The 22,306-nt window shown below is 51.9% G+C and overlaps 1 protein-coding gene across 3 annotated transcripts in view; it reads left to right on the plus strand.

The window, feature by feature from the left end:
* Positions 1-22,306, plus strand: part of GNAO1 (G protein subunit alpha o1) — a 181,413-nt gene that overhangs the window by 97,231 nt on the left and 61,876 nt on the right. For all 3 annotated transcript variants that reach the window (XM_070388407.1, XM_005899868.3, XM_005899867.3), the window contains exon 3: positions 1,543-1,684. In XM_070388407.1, coding sequence (XP_070244508.1) covers positions 1,543-1,684 — 142 coding nt within the window. The remainder of the gene's footprint in view (positions 1-1,542; positions 1,685-22,306) is intronic.

Consider the following 22,306-nt stretch of genomic DNA (forward strand, 5'->3'; position numbering starts at 1 on the left):
GCAGAGGTAGTAAGGGAGTCTGAGCTTTCACACAGGTGGATGTACACGTCGCAGGTGGTCTTCAGTCTTGGACTGAAAAACGTGACCACAGGAGAGTTTGCAGTTTATTGGCAGATGACTAATGTTGGATGTGTGTGTGTGTGTACGTGTGCATGCGTGCTCAATTGTGTCCGACTCTTCATGACCCTATGGACTGTAGTCCCCCGGGCTCCTCTGTCCATGGGATTCTCCAGGCAAGAATACTGGAGTGGGTTGCCATTCCCTTCTCCAGGGGATCCTCCCAACCCAGGGACCAAACCCACGTCTCTTGCATTTCCTGCATTGGCAGGTGGATTCTTTGCCACTGTGTCGCCTGGGAAGCCCCTAATGTTGGGTGTTAGTCTTAAAATCCAATTGTCTTTTCTTAATTACCTCAACCGTGAGCAGATTCTTGCAGAGTCTCAGTTTTACCCCCTTTCTAGTTTTCTCTGGTCCCTGGGCCCTTGTCAGCAACGGGCACCATCTGCAGGGCACAGGAGCCTCAGGGCATGTCTGGCCTCAGCCTTGACCCCAGCCAAGCCTGAGCACAGAAGGGTGCTGAGTGTCGCGTGGCCTCCAGGAGCTGCAGTGTCACCTCTGTGTCCTCCGTGTCAGGTTCAGAGCCACCAGAACAAGGGCGACACAGTGCTCACATCCCAACCGAGGGTGGAGAACAGGCCCCTCCTTCTGCTGGCTCTCCTGTTGTCAAAGATGAAGGTGGTTCGTTTGAAGTGAGTGACCTTAAGCAGTGGAAGTTTGCTGTGAGAGAAAAATGTGTTCTTCATCTGCAGGCTTCTTTCAGGGGTCTTCAACAGTATGCTCCTGAGTGGATATTTAAGCTAAAACCCTGAGCTTTGCTTAAAAATACTATTGGCAGGACTTCCGTGGTGGCTTACTGGTTGAGAAATCTGCCTGCTGATACAGGGGACAGAGGTTCAATCCCTGGCCTGGGAAGATTCCATACGCCTCGGGACAGCCAAGCCCGTGTGCCACAGCTACTAAGGCTGCACCCTCGAGGCCTTACCCCACAACAACAGAAGCCGCGCATTGCAACTGGAGAGTAGCCGCACTCACTGCGACCAGAGAAAGCCCACACACAGCACCACAGACCTAGAGCAGCCAAAAATAAATAGTAAAATATTCATGACAAGCATATATTGAGTGCTCAATGTGTATTCTGAGTGCTTTCAAGTGTTATTAACCCCTTGACTGATCTTGCTTCCACGGTATGTAGGGAGTATAAAGAGACTGCATTTCTTTTTTTCCACAATTCTGTGTTTCAAATTAATTTTCGGTAATTCAGGTAGATTTACCCTTCAGATATTGTGGTGTGACCATAGCAGCTCAGTAACTCAGCATCCAGGTTGGACCAGGCCCTCAGCCAGCTAAGCCAGGAGGTTGGCCAGGGACCGGCGGGGAGAAGGGAAGAAGAGAGGGGAGGGGAGGGCTCCCATGTCTGACGGCGCTCGTTGCCAGGTGAGGCCAGCGCGCTCATCATACGTGCTGTGTGTGGTTTCTCTCTAGGATCATCCACGAAGACGGCTTCTCTGGCGAAGACGTGAAGCAGTACAAGCCCGTGGTCTACAGCAACACCATCCAGTCCCTGGCAGCCATCGTCCGGGCCATGGACACTCTGGGCATCGAGTACGGTGACAAGGAGCGAAAGGTAGGCCGCTGCGCCCATGGGCGCGGGGAGGAGACGGCCTGTCCCTGCTCCCCGCCATGTCCTCTCTCTGAGGCCGGGCTGCCGTACGGGGACAGGACGAGACTGTGCTGTGTCACCAGCCAGGGCACCTGTCCATCTGGCCAGTACAGCCCAACAGGGGGCTCCAGTGGTGGGCAAACCGCCATAGCATGATTGCCGATGGAGATGACAGACCCAGAATTCCAGGGTTTATTGTGTAGATGAGAAAGGGTTGGTGATACTGCCCTAAATCGTGACCCTCACAACATTGTCCAAGTACATGCCCTTGGGCAACTCACTTGAACAGAAAAATATATTTTTTAGGCACTACAAGCCCTACCTGGCCACCATCTGCCCTCCTTAGGGGAGCTTTCCTTTCCTTGCCAGTGGTGGGGGCAGCTGTTTGAATCCACTCTCTTCCTCCTTTGCACCAGGGGGCTGTGTTTTCTGCCCCTCCAAGGTGAGTCTGAGGACCAGGCGCACTCTCCTTCCTGCAGGAAGTTGACATCCTAGAACAGGGATAGTTTTCAGTTGAGTTTCCAGGCTTCTGATAGGTGGTGAATGGAATAAGTCATAAAAACTCTTATTTGCAAATGTCTGTGTTCACTGAACCTTACACAGCTATACTGCTGCTGAGTCACTTCAGTCGTGTCCGACTCTGTGCAACCCCATAGACGGCAGCCCACCAGGGTGCCCCGTCCCTGGGATTCTCCAGGCAAGAACACTGGAGTAGGTTGCCATTTCCTTCTCCAATGCATGAAAGTGAAAAGTGAAAGTGAAGTAGCTCAGTAGTGTCCGACCCTCAGCAACCCCATGGACTGCAGCGTTCCAGGCTCCTCCATCTATGGGATTTTCCAGGCAAGAGTACTGGAGTGGGGTGCCATTGCCTTAAGCCGAATAAAAGGGGCAAGGGAAAACAGCCTTGGAAAATTCTCTAGAGGAGTGGCTCTTTATCTCCTGCTGGGACGCTGAATCCCAACCGTCCTCTCCCTATGACCTGGAGTGTGAGGTGGGGAGCAGGTGGAGGCCACCGAGTGCCTGGGCCCCTCGTTGAAGCCTCTGGATAGAGAGCGTTAAGCTCCGATTCCCGTGTGGTGTTGTTGTGCACTGTGTATACATCCTTTCTTTGCCAAAAAATCACCTCCCTCACAGAGGAAAACCATCCTCACCTTCACTGGGTATGATAAATCATCTGTGACAGATAGCTTTAAATGTAAAATTCAATATTTTACGCACAAAATCCTAATTCTCTGCGACAGTCATCCCAGCTCAGGCATTGCCTCCCCCCGGAGGAGGGGAAATTGAGTGACGGAGGATGTCCAGGGCCAGCCTGGGGTGGGGAAGCCAGGCGCTGCCCCTCAGGGAGGAAACCCTTCTCCCTGGGGATGGGCTTTGGTTTTGGTCACAGAGCCAGGGCCGTGGAATGAGGGACACTGTGAGGTCTTCAGTTCTGTTTGCACTAAGAATTCATTGAGACAGTGTGCCAGGCCTTGCTGGAGATGTGTGTGTATGAGTCACTCATTCGTGTCCAACTCTTAGGACCCTGTGAACTATAGCCTGCCAGGCGGCTCTGTCCATGCGATTCTCCAGGCATGAATGCTGGAGTGAGTTGCCATTTCCTTCTCCAGGATAGTAGAGCTGGAAGACCAGTCAGCAAAGAGCAGCTCAGATCATCAGATGTAGCCAAGACAGGTTATCAGTAGCCAGACAGCTTACGGGACTTCATTCATTTTAATAATAATGGTCACAACAGTAACACCAATAGCTCTCTTGTACTGAGCACCTACTAGAGGCCAGGCATTGTGCCATAAGCACTTTGCAAGTATTAACTCACTTTTGTCAACTTGGGCGGGTGTTAAAGCAGAAAATGCCCGGTCTGATCTTCAGACATGGGACAGGCCTTTGGTCTCTCTATCTGCCTTTCAGCCAAAGAAAGCTTGGTGCCTGAATCTCAGTTAACCAGGTGACAGACACAGTGCAGAAGGCTCACATGTCCATAGCACACACTTTACACAAACACACACACCCACCACAGCAAGCGAGACCTTCCAAGAGCGTGTGTGTTCACTGCCACGCCCACCTCTCAAGCAACTCTTCCTTCCTCAGAACCTCCTGCCCTGATTATAACCCAAAACAGCGTGACTTTGAAATGCTTTTCTCCTTTGGTTTTGGAAAACATTTGTTGTTCCTGGAGGATTTTGTTTTCCCAGTTTATTATCCTGAGTAGAGAGATGGTTGCTTGGGTATTGCTAGGAACATAATGTGTTAAGGTCTATACTGGGAGAAGGCAATGGCACCCCACTCCAGTAATCCTGCCTGGAAAATCCCATGGACGGAGGAGCCTGGTAGGCTGCAGTCCATGGGGTCTCTGAGGGTCGGACAAGACTGAGCGGCTTTACTTTCACTTTTCACTTTCATGCATTGGAGAAGGAAATGGCAACCCACTCCAGTGTTCTTGCCTGGAGAATCCCAGGGACGGGGGAGCCTGGTGGGCTGCCGTCTATGGGATAACACAGAGTCGGACACGACTGAAGTGACTTAGCAGTAGCAAGGTCTATACTGTGGGCCCCTTGGCCTCTGTGGCTGTTTCTTGTGTGGTGGAGACAGCCCTCAAGTAGAGGATTGGGAAAAGGTCCACTGAGAAGGGAGACCAAGAACAGAACGGGTACTCCCTGGAGAGTCCCCTGGACACGGAGGAGCTGGAGCCCAGTCCTCTGTCGGCAGGTGGCACCACGGCACTCAGGCTTGTCAGGAAGTCCTCCAGGCCCTGGGGCGTCTCCTCCTGTTTTATTTCACCTTAGGCCACAGTGAGCTGGGCAGCTGGAGAAGGTGTTTCCTGGGAGTGGCCTAGTGTGGCTTTGCTGTCTAGGAGCTGCTGCAGGGACCGCCCCCCCCTCCCCGCCCCCAGCCTGCCTATGTATCAGCTGTGGGGGGTTTGAGGGATGAGGTGGAAGGGGGCAGCTACTTCACACTAGGTGGCCAGGGAAGGTTCCCCTGAACCTGAAAGGGATATTTGTGATGAAACGACCTGAGAAGGAGCCGTGGGAGGAAGAGAGACAGAGGCTCCAAGCAGACACCACCAGGCCCTAAGAGAAAGTGAGCCTGGTGAGTTGGGAGTGAGAAGTGGAAAAGAAAAAAATGAGGCACAGAGAGGCAAAGTGATTTATCCAAGGTCATTCAGCACAGAATCCGTATTTATAGATTTGTAACCCTAAGGAAGCTATGATCCATGTGGCTCAGGTCCAGGGCAGAGTCCCATTTAAAGAGGCACAGTACAGCCAGGCAACATAAAGCTTCAGAACCCTGTTCTTCGGAGTCTCTCCCAAAACATGGAAAGGCACTCAGAGGACAGCCCCCACTGCTCTTCTCACAGGGCCTTTCCTGTCTTCCTCGGGTCTGTCCCAGTCCTGCTCTCTTGAACTGCTTTCTTCCTAAGTGCCCCGGACACCGTCTCTCTACCCACCCCCACAAGCCTGCCAGGCTTTCCCCTCCTGTCCTCTTTCGTCTTCTCGCTTGTCCGTCTCTGCCTCCTGCCGCCTTCTTCCCTCTCCCCCTCTCCCTCCGTCCCCGTCTCCAGCTGTCTCTCGGTTGCTCCTTCTCCCTAGGTCTCTCTTCCCTTGCTCCACCTCCTTCCTCCGCCTCCTCCCCCTGCCTCCTCCCCGCCTCTCTGCATCTCCATCTCCCTCCTTCCTCCCCCCTCTCCCTACTCACCCCAGCTCATTGTCATGTAAATTGTCCTAAACTTTTGAGAGGATCTTCCCCCTCCCTCTTCTCCCTCCATCCTCAGGCCCAGGGCCTGCATCTGCATCACAAAAGCAGAGTAGCTTGTCTGGCAGAACTGGCCTCAACCCTGACACTGGAACAAAGTCTGGGGGAAACTGGACGACTAGAGGATTAGGAGGTTCGTTTGGGCAAGCTGAGGATGGGGAAAGTCTATGAACACTCCCTTGTGATAAATTTGATCACACCCACGTGTATATAGAAATACACACAAAATTTATGTGCATATGCAATATATACTTGCATATGTAAAGCACATTATAATGGGACAATAGCAAAGAAATAATGCTTTGAACTTGTGTGAGGCTTTATTAAATTGAAAAACCCTCTCATTTTCATTTTTTCTTTGTGCACATGCCTATTTCTCCCACTAAATTTTAAACTCCCTATGGGGAGAATATAGGTCTTATCCATCTAGTACAGTGCCTGACACAAGAAGTACTGGATAAACTGTGTTCCAATCCCGGTTCAACCACCAACTGTATGGCCCTGGGTACACTATTTAGCTTCCTCAGTATTTCTGTCTGTAAGATGGGCATAATTCTAATACTGTCTCCTTTCCTCTGGTGTTAAGGTTAGATGAGGTGATGCACATGAAACGCTGGGACAGTGCCTGACACGTACAGCACCTAACCTGCAGTCCGTGGCCAGTGCCCTAAGCGGGACTAAAGATCAGTGCTGGTGCTGGAATTGCCACCCAGCCTCTGACGGTTCACCAAGGGGCTTCGTTGGAATGCCCCCTCCCTGCCCTGAGATGAGACATGGTACTCTTTGGGGAGGCAGAATCAGATTTCACACTTAGATTCCAGAATGTCATCGGATCTCCTCTGGTAAGAGAAATCTTGCCGTTTAAGTCACACAGTGGAGCGCTGAACACGGTCTCCTTTTTAATCAGGGAAATGCTGTGATGCCGTCTCCACGGTGCAGGGCTGTTTACCCTGCAGTTCACAAGAATTCTGAAAGAGACGAAAACAAGGATGCTGTCTAGTCTGTATCTGCCTGAGTTCCTTGGGGTCTGGAGAAACCTCAGCGGTCGTTGTCAGGTCTGATGGGGGGCTGGGGAGGTGACAAAGGCCCAAACCTGAGGCCGGAAAGAGGCTTCCTCCAGGCAGCAGCGTGTATACCACCATGCGTTGGACGCCGCCACTCTTCAGCTGTAGCAGGCCAACCCCGGCCCAGCTCTGACCCTTTGCCCACCCAGGCTACAGAGCTCAAAACTCCTCCGTTTAAGACCGTCTAAGTCTGCTGCTCCATTTTGCAGATGAGGGCCCCACCTGGCCCCAACAGGAAAGAGACTTACTCCAGGGATGACGTGGCAGGCCCGGGACTAGAACTTGAGGTTTTCTGAATCTCTGCTCAGTTCTCTTTCCATCTCAGCAGCCTGCCCAAAATCACTCAGCCAACCTGGGGCCTCATTGTCTTTCGTTTGGTGGGTCAGCCAGTCATCCCACAAATACTCAGTGAGCAGTCACAACACCCCAGGCAGACAGTGCACAGGAAGGCAGGGTTAGATGCAAAAATGAAGGAGGGAGCCCACCCTTTGATTTGCAAGGCCTCCTCAGCTCTGCAGGGTTCAGTGCAGCCAGGTTGGCTTGCTTCCTGTCATCTAAGACTGGATCGGGCAGGCCCTGGGTTTGGGGCAAGTGTCTGTTTTTTAAGCTCTGCCGTAAAGAGTGCCACACCTGGCTGCTAGTACCTTGGCCCAGATTGGCAACACAAGTGGCTCTTCCTGGCCCTCCTCCAAAAAGACCAGCTCAGAGGAACGGCAGGTTTTAAGATGGGAAAGGAAGAAACGGGGGATTAAAATGCCAGGTTTTGAGATGGCGCTCCAATGCCTCTCCTCCTTAGCCTCTTCTTGGGTTTCCACAGCTGAAGATGGTCGCTCCCTCTTCTGAATGTGGTCATTCTGGAGCTCCAGCCCCAGCCGTCCCCTGGCACTCTGCAGCCGGACAGGGAAGGAGAGGAGCCTGAGGGCCAGAATGGTCTTATCTACCTGTACATTCACCCATTCATTCATCCACATAGGTGTTCCTGCAGGGGTGGGCAAGACCCAGTCCCTGCCACCAGGGCGTAGGCAAGGAGGACAGATGCTTCGGTAGGCAATGGTGTTTTCTTTTGATTTGTTTTAAATTTTTATTTATTTGTTGGCTGTGCTGGGTCTTTGTTGCTGTGCACAGGCTTTCGCTAGTTCCGTCAAGCTTGTGGTGTGGGGGCTTCTCCTTGCGGTGGCTTCTCTTGTTGCAGAGCACGGGCTCTAGGGCACTCGGGTTTTAGTGGTTGTGGCACACAGGCTTAGTTGCTCCACAGCATTAAGCCACAGCACGTGGAATCTTCCTGGACCAGGGGTCGAACCTGCAGCCCCTGCATCGGCAGGTGGATTCTCAACCCCTGGACCACCAGGGAAGTCTGGTAGACAGTGTTTTTTCTTTTCATCAAAATGTGGTGATAATGATGCTCCTCAGGGGGTTGTCTTGAGGACTAAATGACTACTAGGTGCAAGATCTTAGAGTAGAGCCCGGCACCCAGTAGGTACTCAGGAAAGCTTAGCTGTTATTAGCATTGTGTGCCTTGAAGCAGAGTGACAACTACTCCAGTTTTCAAAGGCAGCCCCCTGGCAGAGGGCAGGGATCTGAGCGCTCATGGGAGGAGCCCTGCCTTTGCCTGGGTTTTGTCCTGCTGTCAATGCCCATCCTCAAGAATCAGGAAAGCTGGAGCCAACTTGGGCTTCTCTGTGTGATTGGCATTTAATGAAGGGGTGCTCATGAGAAGAGGATGGTTCTCCTCCAGAGAGCTTTGAGGGCTAAACAGAAAACCATTTTTCTGAATCTTGATAAAATGCTGAGCCCTTCCCTGCCTTCATAAGTCAAGTGTTGAGAACACATGAGGATATTTCCTTGTCAATGGAGGGTCATAGTGGGCCTCAAGGTTCTCTCCATGGACGTCAGAGATTGTGGTCCAGGCCCAGAGACAAAGGACATTCCAGTAGAATGTTGGGCCTAATATGCTACCCCAGGACATTCGTATAGACACCTTCCTTTGAGCAAGTCATAGAGCTCCTCTGAGTTGCACTGTGTAAGTTAGGATGTATTTGGCTGCTAGTGAAGACCGCCCAACTGTTGGTGTCTTTGACGGTAGGGACACCGTCAATTCCTGGACAGGGACTCGCGAGAGATGGCAGCCCCGGGGCTCCTTGCAGCATCAGGCCTGGGTCCACCCTGCAGGGCCCTCTGGGTGCTCGTGGCTCCAGGTAACACCTCCCACAGGGACTCCAGGGCAGGAGGAGAATGCTGGGTTGCCTAACTTCGAACCACACATCAGCCTAGTGGGGAGGGAGCTGAGGAAAACAAAAACATGGCTTTTTTTGGGGGTCTAGTAGGACACAGAGGCAAGAGAGAAGGGGGCTGGGGGATGGCACCGGTCACCGCCGGCCACTCTGCCTGTGAGCTGTCATGGGGATCTGTAAGAACGTGGAAGCAGATGTGCTGAGTCGGTGGGAAGTCCAGTCTGGAGGCTAGAAATGGGGGTACGATGGGGGAGCTACTCTGGGGAACGTGTGCTCCTCCAAGCTGGGACAGAGGTGGTAGTAGCTTCTTCTCTGGTTTCTGCCTTTGTTTGCCCATTTTAGTCTTTTCTGGCCAATACATCAACAAGACCATAGATGGGTGGCTTAAACAACAGGAATATGTTTCTCACAGTTCTGGAGGCTGCGAAGTCCAAGGTCAGGGTGGCAGCAGATGAGATGTCTGGGGAGGACCCCTTACTAGTTCACAGACAGCCATCTTCTCTCCGTGTCCTCTTGAGACGGAAAGACTGGGATTGATCTCTGGAGTCTCTTATAAAGGCACTCGTCCCCTAATCCCCTCCCAGACGCCCCGCCTCCCAATATCAGGACACTGGGGATTAGGTTTCTACATAGGAATTTTGAGAGGACACAGTCGGTCTATAGCACCCATGTCAGAAGCTGGAATGTTGTCCTGAGGGGCACTGGGGACGAGAAGATGGTTGGTGGCAGGTAAATCTCCTGGCAGCGCAAAGCTGTGGCAGAGTGTCTGGGAGGAATGTCCGTGTAGAGGAGCCTGGGGTGGGGCTCGCTGAAGAGAGCAGGGCAGTCCACCCCGAGACCACCACCCACCCGGCCTGGCGCCCCAGCTTCCCTGGGCGGGCTGGGTGACTGCCGCGCCTGGCCTCCATCCGGCCCCTCCACGTCATGGCTCGTGGAATGGGTGGGTGTTCCGGCCTGCGCCTCGGCCAGGCTCCGCACGTTCATCATCTGTAGAAAGAGGTGTGGAATTTTAGAAAGAAAAAAGGAAACCTAACGACTCCAACTAACAGTAAATGAAAACCACAGGCAGTGATGTCTTGCGCTTGTGTCTCCTCCCTCCCTCCCTTTCTCTTTCTCTTTCTCTCTCTCACAATCTCTCTCTCTCTCTCACAGTAGCGTACACTCCCCTCATCTGTCTCTCCCTGTAAGCCCTCTAATGGGGAAAAAAATGTTATGACTGTGAAAAAAATAGTGAAAAAAATGTTATGACTGTGCAAGTGAACATTTCCGAGCATCAGGATAGGGGGTCCCCACTAGTGGCCTTTCCCTTGAGTATATGGGGGGCCCACATGATGGCCCTCAGTCTACCGTTATCCCCTGCATTTCCACCAGCTACCCACAGGAAAGCCAAGAGCCTCCTCTTTGGAGCAGGAGCGTAGGGGGCACATCTTTTGGGCTCAAGGTGGCAAACAAGCTGCCAAGGATCTTGCCCAGCCTTGGAAGACATAGAGGACAGCTCAGAGAGGCCTGCCTGGCCAATGCTCATGTGTTAAGGCTCCTGGCATGTTGAAAAATAAAGAATTCTTAAAATAAGGCCACAAAATTGTATATTTTAAATGGGCTTCCTCTGGTGGCTCAGACGGAAAAGAATTTGTCTACAATGCAAGAGAACCCGGTTCCATCCCTGGGTTGGGAAGATCCCCTGGAGAAGGAAGTGGCAACCCACTCCAGTACTCTTGCCTGGAGAATTCCATGGACAGAGGAGTCTGGCGGGCTATAGTCCATGGGGTCACAAAGAGTTGGACACGACTGAGCGACTAACATTTCTAAATGTATACTTAACAAATTAATACTTTGGACCCACCATTAATGCAATGCAGTATAATTTTGCTACCCAGAACATGGTCAGAGGATCTATAAAAATGTTAGTGCACAGTGCAGGGCTGGTTGCACGGCCCCATAGGGGACACAGGTTCAAGCCTTGTGGTGAGCACTGTCACTGTTCACCCCGGAGGGTGGTCTCTCCCTGACCATATCTGTTGCCTAATTTGATCCAAACCCCACATTGGAGCCCCTTGTGGATGACGGACCCTTTCTGAGGGACCCGGTGTTTTACAGAGGAGCCAGGGGGACCCAGAGGTGGACTTTGGCTCATTGTGGGGTGTCATGGGTGTGTCGAGGCAGCCGTGTGGGTGAGATCGAGAGGGTGGCCGCGGAGTGGTGTCTGGGTCCCTCCCCAGCTAGAAGGCCCCGCGCTCTGCCTGCCTGGGCCGGAGGGGTGTAGTCCCACACAGGCAGGGTGGTGGTGGCTTCCCCAGGAAAACCAGCGCCTGTCTGCCCTTGTCATAACCACACACACCCATCTTCCTCTTTGCTCAGCTCCTTCCCCTCTTATTTATTTACGCCTCCACAACCTACCAGGGTCTTGCACCACTGCTGAAGACCCTCTCTGGATAAGATAGGACACTCTTGGTCACCAAAAATAAGAAATACAATCAAACTGGCTTGTGAAAGCAAAAAAACACTCCCCGGGGCCAGGGAGGAAGAAGTCCAGAGGGCCCGCTGCAGGAGAGGCTCCGCCAGCAGCTCTGATGAGCTGCCCTGGCTCCTCTTCATCTCCTCTGGCCCCCGCAGCCTTCCTGTTGGACCCACAAAATCACTTCTCATCCTGCAAGAAAATGGCTGTCACAGTTACATCACCACTTCCTCCCGCTCCCCCCTGCCCCGACCCTTGAGCATCCCTGAATGTGCAGAGCAGAGGGTGTACCCTTGTACACCCTTCCCTGAGAAGCCACTTAGATCCTGGGAGTTGCCCTCTCTCCTTGGCCCCACTGAGATCATATGTGCATCCCTGAACATGCCTGAGCCAGTCACTGTGACCAAGGAGATGTGGTACTCTGATTGCCTGAAGGGTTCCTGGGACCAGAGTGAATTCCCCAGGAGCTCATGAAACAGGAAATGGAAGCAGAAGAAAGAGATGCTGGGGAGGCCACCGTAGTCATCCTGAATACTCTCCTTGACTTCAGCGCTGCCCACTGTGCCTGATTCATATCGTATTGGTGGATGGCCAGCCACGCTCAAGCTACTATAGCAGGATTATGACGCAACCCAGTTTGGCTGGAGCCAGAGCTACTCCTCCCCCGGTGGCCTCTCCCTCAGTGGCCAGCCAGGATTCCGGGTGTAGCCCCCAGCCCACCACTTACCCTTCCTTTCTCACCTTTCCGCTGGGGCTGCGGCAGGGGGTGATGGCAGAATGGGAGATGAAGGCAAGTGGAAGACATGGGCCCATGTGTGGGAATATCTCCTGGGAAGACTCCGGTTTCCCTGAGCCAGCAGGGACCTTAGCCATGTGCTAGTCAAGGCTTAATTTAGAGCCACACCAGTGCAGTTGCAGAGGGCCATGCCCAGGGGGAGGCAGCTCGGCAGGGGTCAGAGCCAGGGCTCGGAGTCAGAGATATAACCTTGAGTCTTGGCCTTGCCTGTCATCAGCTTTGGACTTTAGGGTGGTCACTTGGCTCACTCAGCCTCAGATTCCCCATCTGGAAACCGAAGGTAGTAATAACAATGACCTACTCACAGGGCTGTTACGGTTGAAGAATTCATATATGTTGAGGGCTAAGCATGGGGCCTGGCACGCAGTAAGTGTGCAGTAAACAGCTCTTGTTTTCATCTTCCTCTCACCCACACATCACCCCCTGGCTGGTGAAGGGAGAGCCAGGACTAGAAGCCCGGCTGTGACCATTGTTCCAGGCCGGGGAGCAAGGTGTGTGCCCTGGCCCCTGTCCCTCTTCCTGGCTTTGCAGGAGTGGAGCTGAGGAAGGCTGCTCCTGAACCGGGGTCCTGCAAGGCCCAAGACAGAAGCCAAAAGAGGTAGACCCAGGGAGAGAGGAGGCAGGACCCCAGAGAGGAGAGAGGCGGTTGGCTCTGGGTGACAGTCCCCCAGAAACACTTGAGATGGTTCTTCCTGAGTAGGAAGGTTGAGCCCCATCAGGTGTCCCAGCGTCAGTGGGGCGCCTGGGCCAGAGCACATGCTCCCTAAACGGTCGCTGCTTTGTTTCTTTGTATTAAGGCTGTCCCTGATCTGAGAACACCATTCCCACCATAAACCCTACCTAGTCCCTGTGGCTGTTAAGTATCTTTTCCATCTCCTGGGCACCTTCAGCTTCTCTCTCCCTCTCTGTCTTTCATTGGTTGTCTCACTTGTTCTTTTTTTTAAGTCCTTATTGAATTTATTAGAGTATTTCTTCTATCTTATGTTTTGGTTTTTTGGCCGTGAGGCATGTGGGGTCTTAGCTCCCAAACCAGAGATCGTACCTGCACACCCTGCATTGAAAGGTGAAGTCTTAACCACTGGACAGCTAGGGAAGTCCCCTCACTTGTTCATTTGAGAAACGTGCTGTGGCCTTCTGTGCACTAGCAGTGTGTCAGGCACTGGGTGAACAGAAATGAGCAGAGATGAGCAGACTGGCCTCAGTTTCCTCATCTGTAAAATAGGGGTGTTTTTTTTGGGGGGGGGGTGTTTTTATACTTAGGACAGCACATGCCACAGACAGGGAGTCCTGCCATGTCACGTGCTTGTCCAGGCACAGCGTGAGCATGTTTCTAGCTCTGATGGGCACAGACCCTTCTGGCTCAGACAGCAAACACGCATCACCCAGCGCAAGCGCTGGCCGTCAGCCCCTCTACGTCCTCGCTCCCGAGTGAGCCCAGGAGCAGCTGACGGCCCTAGAGGAGCTGCAGATTAGGAGCGTTTGCACAACCAGACTCTCCTCCCCCGGTGTCTCTGGTCCGAGGTCCCCGGGGCACAGTCCTGAAATAGCTCACTGCCAAATTAGGTCCCGCTTTTCCAGCTCTGTGGGCACCCTCCCCCTTCTTGCCCAGGCCTCGGTCTTCCTTCCCTTCTTCCTGCCTTACTTCCCTGCCGGGTGCTTGGACCAGCTGGTGCCCTTGATGACAACCAGCCGAGGAGAGGAAGGCGGCTCTCTGTGCCCAGCTCTGCAGACCAGGGTGACTGCTGGGGGCCCAGGTGTCCCCCACCCCAACCGCAGCTCTTCTCAGGGTCCGGGTTGTGCACCTGAGTGAGCAGTACCTTGATTCCCGGTTACGGCCCTCGCTGGGGCCACATCCAAGCGTCCCCTCTGCAGCAGGGAGCCTCATGATAAGGCCTCAGCCTCTCGTGTCTTCTCATGTGGAACCACAGCGTGCATCCTCTGAGTGAGGTTCTGTGTGTCATGGGGCACAGAGCACATGCTCAGGAGTCAGGCAAGTGCAAGGTCAGCACTGGATCCTTTTATCTTTGTGGCCTCAGGCAGGTTCCTTAAGTACCCTGAATTTGAACCTCAGTTTTCTCCTCTGTAAAATGGAAATAATATCAGTGTATATCAGCCAGGGTGCAGGTTTCCCTGCTGTTACAAAGACCCCTAAGTAACAGTGGCATAAATAAGATGAATACACATTTCTCTCCTGCCTGAGCAGCCCGGATGTGGCACTGGTCAGGCCCTTCTGCCCAGTTGCTCTGTTACACTCAGCGTCTCTGCCTCCGTTCCAGGCCTGAGGTGCTGCCCCTGCTACCCCTCCTAGCCTGTGTTGTGCTGTGTGCTGTGCTTAGTTGCTCAGTCGTGTTCCATTCTTTGCGACCCCATGGACTGCAGCCTGCCAGGCTCCTCTGTCTATGGGGATTCTCCAGGCAAGAACACTGGAGTGGGTTGCCATGCCCTCCTCCAGGGGACCTTCCCAACCCAGTGATCAAACCCAGGCCTTCCTCATTGCAGACCATGGGGAAAAGGGTGGGTTTGGCTTAGGGAAGGTCCTGAGTGTCAGGGTGAGGAGTATGGATGCTCATGGCCTGGACCGGGGGATGTTTGCATTGGGGGAAGAGCCTGCGGCCAGCAAGGGCTCCATGGAGACCGCCTGGCGGGCAGGAGAGGTGCAGGCCCCTCCCTGGACTGTGTTGCGTCATGTCAGTGTGCTTCTGGTTTACTTCTTCTCCAAGACCCAGTGGTATGGAAGGTCCTGGCCCAACACATCAGAATCTCAGATCCTCTTCCACCAGCCACTCAGGGGCAAGCCTCCCTGCAGTATGAGAGTCCCATGGTGCCCAGCGCCTCCTGCTGGACCTGCAAAGGGCGTCCTGTCCCTGGAGGCCCCTTCTCTTCCCGCGATGCTTCCCTTGTCTGTGTATCCACATCTCTCACTGTCTGCAGCAGCCCTACTAGAGTTTGATCCCAGCTTTCTCAGTGCACACTTCGCTGTGAACCTACAGTTTTGTGCTGGAGGAATCGTTGACACTCCTCTGGCTGGGATTCCTCAGACAGTCATCCTTCGATGTGATGGAGCAACACTCTTTCTCATTGAGTAAGTTTGGGGGCACGGACTGTGTCTGCTCTTGGAAAGCCACGAAGGCACTCAGAGCCCAGCAGAAAGGAGGCTTGTTGTCGTGGGTCTCATCCAGAGTTTCCTAAACTTTTGGGGTTTTTTGGAGTAATCCTATGAAGTTTTTGGTTCACGTACTGTTGAAGTTTAGCTTGAAGGATTTTGAGCATTACCTTGCTAGCATGTGAAGTGAGTGCAGTTGTATAGTAGTTTGAGCATTCCTTGGCATTGCCCTTCTTTGGGATTTGAATGAAAACTCACCTTTTCCAGTCCTGTGGCCCCTGCTGAGTTTTCCAAATTTGCTGGCATATTGAGTGCAGCACTTTCACAGTATCATCTTTTATGATTTGAAATAGCTCAGCTGGAATTCGATCACCTCCACTAGCTTTGTTGGTAGTAATACTTCCTTGGCCAGCTCCTGGGGGCTTGCCAGCCATAGGGGTGAGCAGGTGGAAAGACCACTCTAAGCGTCGTCATCTTCCGGAGTGTGCAAGGAAGCAAGGCCCGTTATCCTTGGGCTATAAGTCCTAGACATTTCGAAGCTGGATGGGGAGAAGAGAATCAGATCTAGCCTTTGTGTGGAGGCTGTTTCTCCTGGAAAAGCTGGGGAGGTGGGAGATCACAGCCTCCCCCCTCCATCCCAGCCCTTCTCTTACCCGCCACCCAGCTGGATGGGGAGAACACCCAGCATGGGGACCCATCTTCCCTCTCTGTGACTCTCTGGCACATGGAGGGGCAGGAGCCCAGTCCTTCTGGGCCCCCCAGGAATTTAGGGAGAGGCCAGGGTCTTTGTCAGATTAGGGTCAGACTTGAGCTGGAGGTGTAGCAGGCCTCAGCTCATGGCAACCCACTCCAGTATTCTTGCCTGGAGAATCCCATGAATAGAGGAGCCTGGCGGGCTGTAGTCCATGGGGTCGCACAGAGTTGGACACGACTGAAGCGACTTAGCATGCACACACGCAGGCCTCAGCTTATGGCAGAAGAACACTGATGCTTCAAGGAAAGCTGGGCTTCGGGCCCTGCCCCCAGCCTACTCTGTGGCCTCAGGCAAGTCCTTCATCCTACAGTTGCTACTGAGGAGCCAGAGGGCCTCTAGATCTCCCCTCTACCTTGCCCCCTCATTTCAGTTCCATAACTTCCAGAAAGTTCTGTAAATGCTTCTGGCAAAACTTAAATGCTCAGCTTAGGTGATTGCCAAGCCCCCTCTTCCCTTGTATCCAAAAGAGAAAGAATCCCCTGTGTTGCAAAGGTGGCACAAATTAAAGGCTGACTTGTCTAGGGGAGGAAGTGGTGCTGGACAGTTGGCAGGCAGTAGTCAGCGGTGGAGGCGGCCCCACTGTGGGCACCAGGATGCACAGCTTGGGGCCAGGGCCTGGGGCTGTAGATATGGGTGCAATGCCAGCCTAGGAGGAGCCTGGTGTGGGGTGACACGTGGGCCACCAAACCACGGGCATAAAGCCATTAAATCAAGCAGAAAAACACTTTTTCTGCTTGATTTAAGTCAGGTATCACTGTCGCCGCATCTGTGTCAAGGGTAAACCGTGTTGGAGGACTGTGGGGGGAGATGAACACGAATGGCCCTGGGAAGCTGTCAGCTTCCCTCTGATCACTAGGGCAGGCTCCCTGGGGGCCAGAGAGTGGACGGTGGATTTCGGGAGCCATTTGCTTGACGAAAATGAGATGGCAGAACATACAGAGCCGGTTCAGGGTTGGGGCATGAGGCCAGCAATGCTTCTGGGCTTCATCACAAACGTCGTGCACACAATTCATTGACTGACCCACGCCCTCAACCCAGACCTCACGGTTTATGAACACAAGGAGCTCACAAACTTGCATAGTGCTTAGGCTCACTCTCTGTAGCCAGCCTGTCCACTCGTGGAGCCCAGTGCTGCTTTCTGTACCCGACGTGACCTGGGGGAAGGTACCCATCTGCTCTGTGCTGCTTATTTTTAATCTGTAGAATTGGGATAATACCAGTTCTTAACCTCATGCCTGGGACAACAACGTGAAGGGCTTGAACAGTGCCTAAAACACTAGTATGCAAAAGCCCTTTGTAGTCAGCTCAGACTGCCATAACTAAACATAGACTGGGCAGATTGAACAACAGAAATGTATTTCTCACAGCTCTGAAGGCCAGAAGCCCAATATTGAGGTTCTGGTCCAAATAGTTTCTGGTGAGAGCTCTCCTTCTAGCTTGCAAACAGCCACTTTCTTACTGTCTCCCCATGTGACCTTCTCTAGGTAAACACACCTGCAGAGAGGGCAGGGAGTGAGAGCTTTCTGAGATCTCTGATAAGGGTACTAACCCTATCAGGTCAGGGCCCATCCTTATGATCCCATTTAACCTTCATTCCTTACTCTTAAGTACAGCCACACTGGGGGTTAGGGCTTCAGCATACGAATTTTTGGTGGACACATACACTCAGTCTATAACACTCTTACCTAGAAGATTTAGCCTTTATGATCTACTACCGTGATTTGGCCCTTGGTAATGAAGTTGCCTGGCATATATGAGGTCTTTAGCAATTACACAGCTCTGTGATGAGCCCCTTAAGGGGAGGAATCCTTTGTTTCTCAGCTCCAAGCCCTGTGTTTGGCACAGAGGTAAACCCGTTTTACTACCGCCATCTTTGTGCTCTGGACCTCCCACCTGTGGGGCAGGTATAACAGGTGTTCACACATGAGGAAACTGAGGCTCAGAGAATTCAGATGACTGGCCCAGAGTCAAGCAGCTAGTCAGTGGCAGAGCTGTTCTTGGGCCCAGATATCTCAGAACCTGGCCCACTGCCCTTTCTGCTGTGGATATGACCCCCATGAGTTCAGAGGCAAAAATCGGATTGTGGAAGACCAGAATGGATTTGGATCCTGACTTGTAGAGCCACCTTCTTCATAGACCATCTCTCAGGCCTGAGTTTTCTCAGCTACTGAATGAAAAGCACACATCCCCCCTCTGGAGTCTGTGCAGCAAGGAGAGCAGGTCACACGGGGGACACGTGCGAGAGGCGATACCTACTAGGAGCTGGCTCTGTGCATCTTCCCCTGGAACATGGACCCTCTTCAGACAGGACACAGAGGACAGGCACCCAAAAAAGAAACCTCATACCCGAGCAGCCACCCTCAGCCCCTGGCCACCCCAGTCTCCTTTCTGTCCCTGTGGATTTGCCTGTTCTGGACATTTAATTGGAGTGAAATCATATGGTGTGTCCTCTTTTGTGTCCGCCTTCTTTTCACCCAGCATTATATTTGCAAGGGGCATCCAATGTTATACATCGAATAATATCCCATTGTATTGGAATTTGGATATATCAGACTTTGTTCATGTGCGTATTATTTGATGGACCTTTGGCTTGTTTCCACTTTTGGGCTATCCTAGCAATCATGCTGCTGTGAACATTCATGCAAAAGTTACTGTGTGGTCACACTTTTATTTCTTTTGGGTGTATACCTAGGAGTGGAACTCATGGGCCATATGTGAAGTCTGTTTTTCTGTTTTAACTTTCCAAGGAAGTATATAACTGTTTTTCAAAGTGGCCACACCATTTTTTATCACCATAAGCAATATGTGAGTGTTTCAGTTTCTCCACATTCTCACTTACATTTGTTATTTGTCCATCTTTTTTATTGTAGCCATACTATCGGGTGTAAAGTAGTGTCACAGAGTGGTTTTAATTTGTGTTTCCCTAATGACTAAGGCTGCTATTCATGGGGTCGCAAAGAGTCGGACACGACTGAGCGACTGAACCGAACTGAATGACTAAGGATGTTGAGCATCTTTTCATGTTATTAGCTATCTATATATCTTCTTTGGAGAAATGTCTATTCAGAATCTTTGTCCACTTTTTAATTGGGCTGTTTGTCTTACTGTTGAGTTGTAAGAGTTCTTTATACATTCTGGATACCAGTCCTGTATCAGATGATTTGCAAATATTTTCTCCCCGTCTGTAGGTTATCTTTCCCCTCCCTGGATGATACCCCTTCAAGTCTACCCACTTCTTCCCCTAAACCTTATTTGGGCGTCTTTCTTTCTTTTTTTTCCCCTAATATTTATTTATTTGTTTAGTTGCACCAGGTCTTCATGTGGAATCTGCAGTCTTCATTGCAGCATGTGGGCTCTTTGGTCTGGATTGAACCCAGACCATCTGAATTGGGAGTGTGCATTCTTAGCCACTGGACTGCCAGGGAAGTCCTGGTCCTCCTTCTTTTCTGGTCTTACTCATCTTTTTCACCAGCTCACCTGGAGCTACAGGAACTGCCTCTTCCTTGCTTTGTGGACAACGTTCCCAGCAGGTTCTCACCCAGTCAGCAGCCCCAGCCGCACCCAGACTGTGGTTGCCCTGGGTTTGAGGGCTCTGTGTTGGTCAGACGAGTGCTGCCCACAGGCCCACAGGGTGAGAGTGGCAGAGTAGAGAGACCACCATATGCTAAGCATCCACTGGGCACTTGATGCTTTGCTCACATCATCCCACCGCATCTGTAAACAATCTTGAAAGATGCTAGTATTTTGTCTTCCCTGCACAAACTGGTGCCAGGGTTTGCTCTTTGGGTTGTGTGGCTGCAGAGCATGTGTGTGGCTCACAGGCAGCAAGTTTGCCTCTGCTGTCCTATTTGGTAAATGTCAACTCCAAGAGGAGCCCAGTGTTGTTCAAAAATCCTAGAGGATGTATTGGTCCCTTCCTAATACTAAGTCCCAGGATAGTAGCAGCAGAGTTTCCGTGACATTCTGAAAAACGCCTGACTTCACCTGCTGTACCAACCAACCCCTAAATCTCAATGGTTCAACACAGTAATGTTTCTTGTTCACATCACTACCTAATGTGAAAGGTGAGGGTGCTCTGGCTGCCCTCTGCTCAGTGGCTCTGCCAGACCCCCAGCCTTGGGGTCTCCTGATACGAGGCCAAGCAGACAGGGAAAGGAAACACATGGATGGTTGTAAGGAAGGTTAGGGTTGAGGTAGGGACAGGTCACATTCCATTGGCTAGAACTTGGTCATCTAGTCACACCCTGCTGCCATGGGATCTGGACAGTGTCTAGCTGTGACCTCAGGAAGAAAAGCCAAAATGCTCTTGTCACAGGAAGCCAGTGTCTGGCACAGCCTGTGGATGGGGATTTTAGCTCAATCGCCTCCAGCTAGTAGAAGCCCCACCTCTCCTCTGGTGAGAGGTGCATGTTCCTGGCTCTCCTGGCCCTGTTTATCTCCTCCTCAGTGGGGACCCAGCAGAGTTGGGGCCACACAGTGAAAGAGCAGCGCTTCTCTGTGACCCGATGGAGTAAACCTGGACTTGGCTCTTGGTGGTGGCTGTGATAAAGCCTCCCTGTCTCCTCTGTCCCAGCTCCGTAGAAGCGGGCTGCCTTCCAACACCTACATGCATGATAGCCCTGGAACTCTGATTCCATATGCTATGTTCTAGGAGCTTCTGTTAATGTCATTTCTCGAGCTGTTGTCTCTCAAGTCTCATACACACACTTTGGTGGATGTGAGCTACATATAAACCTTTGATTTTTACTGTCATTCTATGTCTGTTGTAATGGGTACTAGAAAAAAGTCACATCAAACTCATAATTTCACACAAATAACCATTGAAGATGAGGCTGCTATCAGGGCTCTACTGGCATGGAAAAAGAAGTGACTCATGAAGGACTGAGTTTGGGAACATGGCATAGAGTGAAAAGGCTCAGGTGCTAGACTGCCAGCTGGAACTGTGGTTCCAGGGCTGGCCAGCTGTGTGACCACCCCGCACCGAGTGTGTTCATGCAATGTAGACAGAGCCTAGGGTGGTTAAGGTGTCAGACAACGGACAGCAGTATCTGGCGTGTGTTACGAGTTTAGTATGTGTTAGGCATTAGGACACATTGCATCGTGTCACTGACTGTGCCCCAAATCCTGTAGTAGCTGTTATTACTGCCATTTTAGAGATGAGCAAAGAAAGGCTAAGTCACGTGCCCAACTAGCAGCAGAGCCAGGCTCTGTCCCCCAGTGTGGCTGACTCCCAGGCTGGTTTCTGGGGGGGCGTCCAGTCATGGCCCCGGCTCTGGCACTAACTTAGGAGTCCGTGTCTGCAGGCCTCATCCCTCTCTGAGCCCCTGTATGCACGGGGCAGGAGGTCCGCTTAGTGGCTTGTGCAGCACCCGGCTCACAGAATGTAGGGCTCTGTCCTCACTTCACCCACAGCAGAAGCCTTTGCCTAAAACAAATAAAAATAAAACAGAGCTGGACCAGATGCGATCTCGATGCCTACAGACTTTGCCCGTTCCTGACCCCCTGCCTGACTGTGGATTCTTGCTGTTGTCTCTTTCCACAACACCTGGGCACTTTATTGTGACCAAACTTGAGGTGTAACCCAACTATGAATGCTCAGTTGTGTCCAACTCTTTGCAATCCTATGGACCATAGCCCGCCAGGCTCCTCTGTCCATGGCATTCTCCAGGCAAGCATACTAGAGTGGGTTGCCATTTCCTCCTCCAACCCAAGTAGAGGCCATCATTTATCCACCTAATTATCTGTTGATGGATATTTGAATTATTTCTCTTCTAGGGCTAATGTGAATTAATACTGCTAGAACACTGATGTACAGGTTTTTATGTGGACATATATTTTCACTTCTCTTGCTACTTACTTATGAATGGAATTGCCCGGTCATCTGGTAAGGATATGTTAACTTTATAAGAAGCTTCCTAACTGGTTTCTGAAACGGTTGTACTCTTTAAACCACGAGCATTGTAGGAGAGAGTTCCTGTTGCCCAGTACTCTCACCAACACTTGGAATTGTCAGTCCTTTTATATTGTAGCTATACTAGTTTGTCGGAGAATGCGATGGCACCCCACTCCAGTACTCTTGCCTGGAAAATCCCATGGGCGGAGGAGCCTGGTAGGCTGCAGTCCATGGGGTCGCTGAGGGTCCGACACGACTGAGCGACTTCCCTTTCACTTTTCACCTTCATGCATTGGAGAAGGAAATGGCAACCCACTCCAGTGTTCTTGCCTGGAGAATCCCAGGTTCAGGGGAGCCTGGTGGGCTGCCGTCTATGGGGTTGCACAGAGTCAGACACGACTGAAGCGACTTAGCAGCAGCAGCATGATAGTTTGTATGTAGTAGTATTTCATTGTACCTTTAATTTTCATTTCCCTGATGACTAGTGGTATTTGGCACCATTTGTATATCTTCTTTATAAACTATCTGTTCATACCCTTT

The sequence above is a fragment of the Bos mutus genome, chromosome 18 (assembly GCF_027580195.1).
Source record: "Bos mutus isolate GX-2022 chromosome 18, NWIPB_WYAK_1.1, whole genome shotgun sequence".
NCBI classification, from domain to species: Eukaryota; Metazoa; Chordata; class Mammalia; order Artiodactyla; family Bovidae; genus Bos; species Bos mutus.